The sequence below is a fragment of the Pholis gunnellus genome (genome assembly GCF_910591455.1).
Source record: "Pholis gunnellus genome assembly, chromosome: 10".
NCBI lineage: Eukaryota > Metazoa > Chordata > Actinopteri > Perciformes > Pholidae > Pholis > Pholis gunnellus.
In genome coordinates, this window is record NC_136537.1 from 13810266 (window position 1) to 13821146 (window position 10881).

Consider the following 10881-nt stretch of genomic DNA (forward strand, 5'->3'; position numbering starts at 1 on the left):
GTGTGTGTCACCTTTAGGCTGCTAAGTGAAAACAAATCAATAACAATCACATGACTGTTTACATTCGGGGAAAGGAGAGATTCAGGGTAGTGCATGTATAACAATGTTTTCTTAATCATAGGACATCATAAGACACACATCAAGAACAGACACGCACATACAACACACACATGCGGCATATGTGAAAATCCAATCACAATTCAGGGTATGTGCTTTGTGCCTTGGGGGACTGAGATAAAGGAAGGGGGATGATTGTGAGATTGAAAATGGAGACTGAGCAGTGTGAAGCAGAGTGAGAATGGTTACAGATGAGGGAACTGGGAGGGACATGAGCCAAGCCTCAAACATGGAGAGAGAGAGAGAGAGAGAGAGACGGAGGGATGAGAAGAAGAGAGAGATAGAAATAGTTTGTATTACTGCACTTCAGTGGACATTCACCACCAGTATAGCTGTCTTTCACCTTCTCTGTGGCCGTGTGACTTCATTTAAACTAAATTAGACTAAAATGTCAATGACGCAAGAACAGAGTGAAATGTGATTTACAAAATTAAATAACACCCTTCTCCGCCTCACTCTGTCTCTCCCAAGGGTATGTAAGTGTGTGTGTGTGTGTGTGTGTGTGTGTGTGTGTGTGTCCAGAGGCTTTTATGAGAAATTGATAGGCTGTCAAGGAAAGTAAGATGCTTTAAGATAAATGTTAGGCTGTTAGGGAGGTCCTAATATGCCTTAAGCAGTCCCCACTCTCCACATACGCCTCCAACACGAAACACCATCACTACTCTCATCTCTGCACTTTGACTTTTGCAAGTGTGGGTGAGAAAGTGGTGTTAGTGTTGGCTTGCACTTGACTGTGTGTACATACATTTCTTTCTCTCCAAGTGGATACAAAAGCTCTGTCCTATACCGCATTCTGATGCTATACATACACATTTAGCATGTTAACATTGCAAAACTAAGCAAAGAATCTTTACTGTGTTAGCATGTTAGTATGCTTTATTGCACTAATCTCAAAATACAGTGGAGCCAGAGGTTGTTCATTAATTGAAGGGGCAGTGAAATCTGTACCAAATTTAATGACAATTTAATGGACTGATGCCATTCTCAGAGCCAGGCTGCTCATATGTCTATGGGAACATGGCACACGAAGCATAACAGTATTCCTGGAGGAAGTACTTCATGCTCTCATCTGATTCTTACGTACATCTGGAGGCACAACCCACGAAAGAAACAAACAGAAGACCATAGGTATGCGTGGCTGACCGTGTATCATGCATTCTTGTCCTTGTGAAACTCTCCAACTTCTAAAAGATTCTGGATTTAGAGCATTAATATAGAAGCAAACAACTCATTGCAATGTAAAGATATCGTGGAGTAATGTCTTCCTGAGCAGAGGATGAGTTGTAATCCGAGTTTCTCCGTGTTTTGTTAAGGTTGCCAGTCCGTCCGCCTGTGCCTGCATGTGAGTCTGTGTTGTTGGCTGGCTCATGGCCACCTCTCGGCACTGCACTCATACGGCGGTTGCAGCTGGTGACACCGTCCAGACCAACGGCGTCATCGCAGAAACGTAGCGCTCACTCCGGTCCGGTACCCCCTCAGGTAAACACTGTTAGCTCTGTCCGTGCTGTTTGCACCGTTAGCTGCTAGCCGGCTCCACATTGAGAGCCGTGTGGAGGCAATAGAAATGCTCTGAATTCTGTATAGAGAACCTCTAAAGTTGAGAGTTGGCCGGTAAATAATGTTTCATTCACAAAGTATACTGTCAAAACCCAGAAAACAACAAGCAAACATTGTTTTGACAATAATTGAGAAAATGTGATCTATGTCCTAATTTGATTTCTCCTTATGAAACAGGGCTGTCTCAGGATATTGGCACACTCTCTTCAATGATTTGCTATTTTAACGTTATGAGAAGATGATGTGAAGAACAGCCGGGAGACAAATAAAGAGAGAAGACAAGGGGTGATAATGAGATGTTAATGAGGCAGATGAGCTCCAACACATCTCTGGTCCCACAGGTGAGCCATTCTCATTAGTTTGTCTGGAGACAGGGAACAGAATGACAAGCAGAAAGGCTGACTGACAATTACAAAAGTGAGAAGAAAAGATTGAGGGATGGATGAAAGAGGACAATCAAAAATATACAGAGAGCGGAGGAAAGACATGGGCTAACAAAGGGGGAGAAATTAAGGATACAATTGTATTGTAATGTCATTAGGCTATTGTTCTCTGATCGGTTCAATTAGATGCTCCTGCTTTCTACATTAATGATCTCGGCATCCAAATGAGACTCTATTGCTCACATAATGTCTTACAAAAATCGTTCACATTTTCTTTTCGTGCTTTAGCCGACAAACGTTAGATAAAAAAAATGATTTTGAGCAAGTTGTAGTTAAGAACTTACAATAGGAATAGTTATTCAAATTTTGTTTTATTTTTGTTCCATGTGAAGCATGGCTTTAAAAATCAGTTTGATTATTGTAATGGTAAAAAATATATATCAGTATCATGAAATGGTTTAGAAACATTAGAAGAACAGAGTTAGACATTTAGCTCTGTCCAAACATGGGGTAAGAACAGATAGCTCTGTGTCGACATGATTTATGATCAGATCAGGAACTGAGAGTTACTGTTTACTTTAGAGGACTGTGAAGACAGACACAGGAAGATGAGCAAAGGGTCACACTGGGGGTTTGTTCCTGTCCTGGGGATGTTTAGGTTAATGTAAATGAATCTGACAATGAGATCAAGGGAAAATGGGAGATCAGATCAACCAGCGTAAGACACCTTTGACCTGTCTAAAGGCGGAGACTGTTTCTGCTGTAGTATATAGTAGGTGAAGATTTGAACTGATGTTGAAGAATGCTTCGAGCAGTCTCTGTGTGAAGAGCTGTGTTGGGGGATTCTCCCTCTTGCAAGAGAATAAATGGAACAGGACAACTTTGAATGATTTGGAGACTTGGATTATTTTGATTTGCGAATAACACTCTCTTCTCCCGATTAATATAAAAATATTCTACGACATTATTTAATTTCTTTATACTGTAATAATACAATAATATCAAATGCAGGGAGGTTTGAAACTTTGCAGCCACAATGTGCAGTGTATGTTTTAACCACGCATACATATAACAACCCCACATACATTTCATATACGTGTTTTTGCATTGATTTGCCATTTTGTTATATACATTGATAACAGAAACTTTTCTTATTGATATAGTAATAATGACTATTTTTCTATCGGTCGGTTGGTGACAATATACTTTTTTTTCAATTATGTCTAAAATGTGGATTTTTCTCAGGAAGTCACACAGAGTGCTAATCCTAATATCTGCAGCCCATTGATTTAAAACAGGTGCATGAGGTGGCACAGTAGAGGGAATCATCTCGCTTTCCGCCTCAAAGCGCTACTTAAAGCTTGCTTAAAACCGTCCACACACCTTCTGGGGGGATGCTTGAACATTCAAAGTGTTAAATCCACTATAAAAAAACAGTTTAGTGACTTAAATTAAATCTGAACTTCCTGTGTATTTCTGAAACATGGTTGACAAAACCATCACTGCTAGCTTCCTTTACAATGCTTGGCTACAATGAATTTAGGGGTAGTGGGCTGCTCATATACGTGAAAGATGTAATTGAATGCAAACAAATTGATTTGACAACTGAAAAAACACTACGTTTTATAAAACATGTTAAAACCTGCTGAAGGAACTAGATACGAAGAAAGAGAATGGCCCACACATTTCCGTACCATCATGTGATGTTGTAGGAAATTATACTTTCAGCTAGACTGATGGAAACCATCCCAAAATAATAGTCTCTACAGCTTGGCTCTCAATTGTAATTGGCTGACACACTCGTTGTACCACCTCTATTGTAGACAATAAGTTCCTTAATCTTGTTAGTGTTTGAGCAAAGCACTCTATGTATTGTGTGTGTGTCATCTGAAGAAGAGCATCCCTCTTTTTCACCTTCCTCCCCTACGCTACTCTTCCAAATCTTCGGGCAACCCGTGGCCCTCATATGGAATAATACGTTTGTAAAGTTTTGGGCATTTAAAAAAGCGTGGGGATAGAAAATGTAAAACACTACCAAAAAAAAAAAAAAAGAGGTATCGGCAAAGAAGTTGAGAAAATAGAAACTTACCTTAAACTCTGTCTCGATGTTGGCCAGTCTTGCCAGTTCATTGCTGAGCTCGAGGGCGGTCAGCACAGGGTCTTCACTGCTGAGTGACAGGTAAGCTGCACTGGCCAGGCCTTTGTATGCATTCATCCTGGAGCGTGAGTGACTGAACGCGTCTTGCTTCTGTTTCTCCATGCATTCCAAACACTGACAGAAGTAGTCGTGAGGCCTTTCAATGCGGGCCCCCTTCGTCAAAAGGATGTGGACGATCTCATACTCCAGGCAGTGAGAAGCCAGGATGATGGGCGTGACGTCGTGTGAAAAACGTGTTCCGTCCTCGTCGTAAGCGTAGAAGTCATCATCACGCATCTCCTGCTCCAGAGGGCTCAAAGCAAGTCGGAGACCTCCTCCAAAAGCAGGGTGGGCGAGAATGGCTTCAACGATTCGGACATAACCCTTGGAGATTGCCAAAAGCAGGCCGTCACCGATCCTCGCCAAACCATCCTTTTTTAGAAGCAGCTCAGTCACTTCTAGGTGCTCATTGCCCACTGCCAGCTGCAACGAATTCTGGCCCATGTAGTCCACACAATTGAAGTTAAGGGTTTTGGACTCTTCCAGCATTTTGCGGACCACAGGAATGTTTCCGTATTCGGCAGCATCCAGAAAACGCTCCTCCTCTGCAGTGAGGGCCGAGCCACGTTCATTGAACATGTAGGCTGGGCCCCGCACTGCCTGGCGACGCCCCTTCTCTCTCAATGTGGTGTGCCGGCGATGCATGGCCTCCATCCTGGGGACAGTAAAGAGGAGCGCAAACAGTTGGGAAAATAAAAAGAACACGGGTGACAATGATGAAAATTGAGGTAGGAGACAAAGAACGAATCAGAGGAATGAGTGATGAAGTGTTGACGAAGGAAAGAACAGTAGAGAGCAAGAGAGCAAATGATGGCGGCAAGAGGAAACGACAGAATCATTAGTCACATCAAATGGACAATGGTGTAACAGGGCAAACAAACTCATTACTGTCTCCCTATGTGGATATCCTCCATGGACAGGAACTGGTCAAACATGATCAGCAGTGATTAACACAGACTTCTCCCCTGACCCCAATGAAAGCCAACCAATCCAGCTGTGATATATCCGTCTCCGGTCAAATCAATGAACCGCTTCCAGGGTCAAAGCTTACTGTGGGTCCATCTCAGGGTCAACAGCTCTGATTGGTAAGAGCGAGATGAAGCTGTCACCTTAATTGGTTCTGGCATGAAAAACACATTTCACTGGCACTATTGTATTCCCCCATATGTATTTTAGAGACACACTGATCGGCCACAATGTCTGCATCTGCTGTGTGGCCTGACACTCTGACCCAAATAGTGAAAAAAAAAGCCTTGATGTATCCCAAAGCTGGAGAAATGAGAGGGAGAAAGACTGAGTGACAGTGAGTGGAGGAGGAGATACTGGATATGGGTAAGCTTTGAAATGAAAAGTGGGAATGGGAATACTAGTGTTGTTGGTGGAAAATGATTATCGAGAATAATTTGGTTCTCCAGTGTGAAATAACTCATTTAGACTTGAGATTGAATTTATGAAATGACAATATGACAATTGAAACAATTCTTGTTGAGTGAACTAAAAGGAATCTTGCCAACCTGAATAACTTGAATAGCATAACTGAGACCTGTTTGTAATTCAGGCTATTTGTGTGTGTGTGTGTGTGCGTGTGTACACAGAAGGCTGGACATTGAAGGAAAAGGTGAAAATGGAAATCTGTTCATGGTGGAAACATTCCCTGGGGGCGTTAAAGGATGTGGAACTGAGAAGATGAAGAGAGCTCAGCAAGGCAAATCACTGTGGGAGAGGGTGGGCGTGTGTGTGTGTGTGTGTGTGTGTGTGTGAGAGAGACAGAGAGAGAGAGAGATAGAGAGAGAGAGTGTTAGTCAGTGTGCGATAAAAGGGTATAAAAGTTCTGCAGATCTTGATTTTCGGTTTACGCAATCAGCCGTTTATGCGTCAGGCTGCCAATCACGATGACAAAAAACCCTTTCTCTTTCTGTCCCTCTCACACACACACACACACACTCACACACACACACAATTGACTATCACACACATAAGGTGCATCCATGGACAAACACGTATGTGTGACACCATCAGCATTCATACAGAACGTGGACACAACATGCATCATCTGTAAATTGTGATGCAAATAAACACAAAAAGCATGTAGTGAACACTTCTTTTATGAAGCTTAAAAGGTTTTAAAAAGGTTTTTGTTTGTTAAGGCCATTGTTTGTGTTGATGATTTATTACAAAGCATTATGCTGTAGGTTGTACCCAATATCTCCCTTAACCCCCCCCCCCCCCCACACACACACACACCTACACACACAAACACACATCCACAGATATATTTGTAAGCATTGGCAATATTCCTCATACATGAGGGGACAGTCTGGCTGCCAGCCCATTTAGATAACCTTATAGGCAGGTAATGAATCGCCATTTTCCATCCCTCTCTAACCTCTTCTCCATCCATCTCTGACTGATCTGAAATAGAATTTACTTGCATCATTTTTGTGCAGAATTACAGTCACAAAGACAGGAGGAGGCAGACATAATGGATATGGATGGATATAAAGTGTCTGTGTGTGTGTGTGTGTGTGTGGGGGGGGGGGGGGGGGACTAAGAGTTAGAAGAAAGATGAGTGAGTGAAGAAGGGATTGTGTATGCATGTCTGCTGATGTTTCTAGTGAGATTGTATTTGTATACATGATATTGTGTTTTACACTCGAGGACTTGTCACATTAGCATTGTTGCAACCAAGACGACCTGACGTTATTCCCTACGTGGGCGTAGCCATGATGTCAGGCTACAGGGATACACAAACCATTTAATACAAAGTACGCCTATATTGTACACCATCCCATACCACTACAGACCTCTTTCTTTCTGCCTGTTGAGCAGACGTCCAGTATTCAGCCACCTCTAATCCCTGCTGAGGTTTCAAAAAACACCTCAGAAGAAAAATCCTTTTCACATTTCATTTTAATGTAGTGTTAATGGACTGGTTGGAAGTAACTTGCAATGTGATTATATGGCAACATTTTTAATCCCTAAACCAAACACTGGGCCAATTCAATCTGTTACTGAGTCTACACAGCTCTCATTTTGTTGCTGCAGGTCACTCAGAGACCCTCTCCTATTAACAACTGTCAGTAAAGACAGAAATGATCTCGCACCACTGCTACTGGTGATTCCGACTACATTCCAACACACCATTGCAGGAATCCCCATATCCAGCCAAGCTGTAGCTCTTTCATACCAATGATGCTGTATTTGGGTTACATTATATTGGCAAGCACTATTGATGTAAAGTGATATAGGTAACCCACCAACAATGAAGTAGATCCAACCGAGTTACATTATAGTTGTTGTTCATTATAGTTACATTTAGGTGGCTTAGGGGAGTTTTGATCTGTAATACTTTAGAATTAGCTTTCTTTTTTGTTTTCATGAGCTATGTTGTTGAGGAATCAAGTCGAGAAGATATCGTAAGAATGTTTGAAGTCAAATGAATGGAAAGCAAAGATGGGGCAGTAAACCTAGAAACACTTGATGTGAGTGAAATACAGTAAGTGTAAATAATAGTGGGTTAAAACAAGCAAAACTACATTTGTTTTTTCAAAATGTGCCATTTAACACAGTTTTATTCACGTCAATGGATTTGAGCACATAGAAAGTGTTTTTAAATCAATGTTGGAAATGGGAGAACAGCAAATGTAGGGGAAATGTTAACTAAGCACTTACAGCGCATACAATGAACACTGTATAACCTTTTTACTCGAGCTAAACTCTCGAATGTTGGGCCACCAAGTTCATTATGTTCAGTTCAAGCAATCAAGTAGGTTAGGTCATGTACCGGTGAACTGGAGAAAAAGAAAGGAAGAGCAGAAGACGAATCAGGGTTGAAATCAAATTTTGAGGATAATGAGAGAAACAAGTTTCGACTCTTAAATATCTTAAAGAGTTAAACTCTCAGCGCTCTCTCTCTATATATCAAACACACACACGGACACTCTCTCAAGCAGTAAATTGGCAATTTTTAAGATCAAAGGCGAGTTGCTCACCATATTTCACTGGTAATGAAAAACAGGCATGTTCATCCTCTCTTACGTTCTCTTTCACACAGAAGCGCCCAACATTTAGACTAGTCAGGCATCCAGGAGAGCATATGCTTCTTTTCCATGCAAGGCCTTTTAAGTTGAACACTGGTGTATCAAAGGAGCAGACCAGAGAACATCAAAGAGCCAACTCTGAGGCCTGCCATTCGCAATATCTGATAGGCATAACTAAGCTGGCAGTGCTACATGAATAGCCATTAAGTGTCACCATTTATGTCCCAGCTGTGCCTCTGGATGTTTCCTGCATGGATGCAATGGACTGTGTCCTCCAAAACGGTCTTGTGAGCACTTATCTCACAGTAAATCAGTTAAAGCGACATTATGCAACTCTTTTACCATAAAATAACAGCTTCAATATCATTTTGAAGGGACACTGACTTGTAATAAAAGGAGAATGGCGGCTCTTTCATTCTCCATGAAACGCCTGTTTTTTTACAATGTACTTTTGGTGAGTGGGTTCGATCTCCCGGGAGAAGTGCGTACAACTTTACGGCACAACGTCACACGTACACTGAGAAAACGTATGATGCGTACATGATGGCAGAGGTGAAGAGACCGGACAAGTGTTAATCTCGGACTGTCATTTAGTCGTTGGCAAGAGCTTTAAAATAAAAGGCTTCAAGACAGAGGCCGAGCTGACCTTCTCACTGTTGCAAGTCTCCAGTCTGTGATCAAAGTGGTCGCATATGTGGTCATTCTTTGTGTGTGTGCGAGTAAAAATGTCACGTGGTCGCATTCATGCAAATCTTTTCAAGATAAACTTCTTGGACAAGTATGTAATAATAGCTGGCTTGTCAACAAATGTAAGTGTAGGCTACAACTGTCCATCAGGGGCTCTTTAATTGCAGAAATACAGATTATTTCCTAATGTTGCTTTAAACATAAGGACAATTGAGATAATTAACTGTAGGACACTGTAGCCATTTTCAAAATGACAGTTCCCAATTAGGGTTTTATGAGTGTTTCTGTGCAAGTCCTTGTGTGCGTGACGTGTGACATTGTGGGGATGTACTCTGCAAGCCAATTTCTGTAGTCTGCTCAGTGTCACATGGTTTTGTCCTGTTACTCACACACACACACACACACACACACACACACACACACACACACACACACACACACACACAACGCACACACATACACGCACAATCCCCATTGACTGATGCTTATGCATTTGCGCACCAGAACCAATGAAGATGCGCTCTCTCAACACAAGGACGACATATGGAAAAGCTACAAAGACACACCAATTCATTGCAACTCAAACACACTTCCGCACAAGCTAAGCTAAAATGACAGCAAAGTTAGTTCGCTATAGACTCAATTAACACAAATTGAACGCATCTACTGCAAATGTTCCATTTAAGAAGGAGCAGCAGTTTGCAATTCAAGCAGTGAACGACAGAAACATATGTGATGACCCTCTAGTAATACTGATCCATTGTACATCACAGTCCAGTCCCATTGATGTAATTAAATCACAGCGTTTGGTCCAAAGCTGCATAGACAGGTGACTGGCTCAGGGACAATCCTGCTGCTTCACTCTACTCTCTCCAACACTGACCTCTACTTGTTGACTTCCCAGGTGGATTAGTCACTGTTGATTACATTCTCTCAACCCAGAACAGCTTTGCCATTTCGAAACTATCGCTCAGCAGCCTCTTTGCATAAATGCAAATTGCATAACTGCAACTTGCAGTGTTTATATATAAGCACATGGACTCTACACAAGGCCGCACACTGGTGACTTCTACTTATGTAGGCTATCATGTCTCTGGGTGGATGGACAAAAGTTGTGGGTGAATATAAGAGGATGACTCACGTTTGCCTGCTTTCGGAGTTGAACCCGGTGTCGATGTGCTCAACGGAGTGGTTCCCCTGGTCCGAGCCCTCCGGTGCCCGGTTGAGTCTCGGTCCGCGGTGCTGAAAGCTGTCAGCGTTCGCCGCGCCTCGTCCTCTCCACTTGGGGAACGGGTCATCGCAGCGGTCGAACAGCGCGTCTATCCGCACATCCTGCCGCGAACGAAACGGAGAGCCGGTGTCCCCGATGCTCTGGCATAACTTTGGCGGTGTGGAATGTGGGGAGTCCCCGGGGTACCGGTTCTCTGGAGACGGGTAAAGACACTCCGGAGTGGCGAGGTAAGGCGGGTCTGCGTCCCCCAGCAGCGGAGAGAGGGAGGAAAAGAGGTCCAGGGGCCGCGGTGAGGAAGGTGATCCTCGGGGAAGACAGACAGGCAGAGGCGGTGAGGGAGACTCAGACAGATGGGCTCTCTCGCCGCTGTCGGTTTCGTCTCCTTCGTCAAACATTGGGAGAGTTCTTGAGCAGCATATACTCTAAATAGGTCTGGTTATGTGGCAGACATCTAACGATGTTCGTCAAAGTTTCAACAGCTCAAGTTTCTTCTGAGCGGCGCAGCAGCGACGAGCCGAGCCTCCACCTTTACACAAGAGTGCGCGCACTAATTAGAGCGCACCGAGAGTGCGCGCGCAGGGAGCCAGCCTATTACACATTGCATTGGCCTACAAAAAAAATACTACCTTAGTCCTCACATTTACTACCGAGAAAAACACATTTTCATTC

General features: G+C 43.0%; 1 protein-coding gene across 2 annotated transcripts in view; it reads right to left on the reverse strand.

The window, feature by feature from the left end:
* The window catches only part of trpc7b (transient receptor potential cation channel, subfamily C, member 7b), a gene marked incomplete at both ends in the record, with an annotated part of 44038 nt that extends 33431 nt beyond the window's left edge, over positions 1-10607 (reverse strand). For both annotated transcript variants that reach the window (XM_079167224.1, XM_079167223.1), the window contains 2 exons: positions 4147-4909; positions 10123-10607. In XM_079167224.1, the coding sequence (XP_079023350.1) occupies positions 4147-4909; positions 10123-10607 (1248 nt within the window). The remainder of the gene's footprint in view (positions 1-4146; positions 4910-10122) is intronic.
* Positions 10608-10881: the final 274 nt, after the last annotated feature.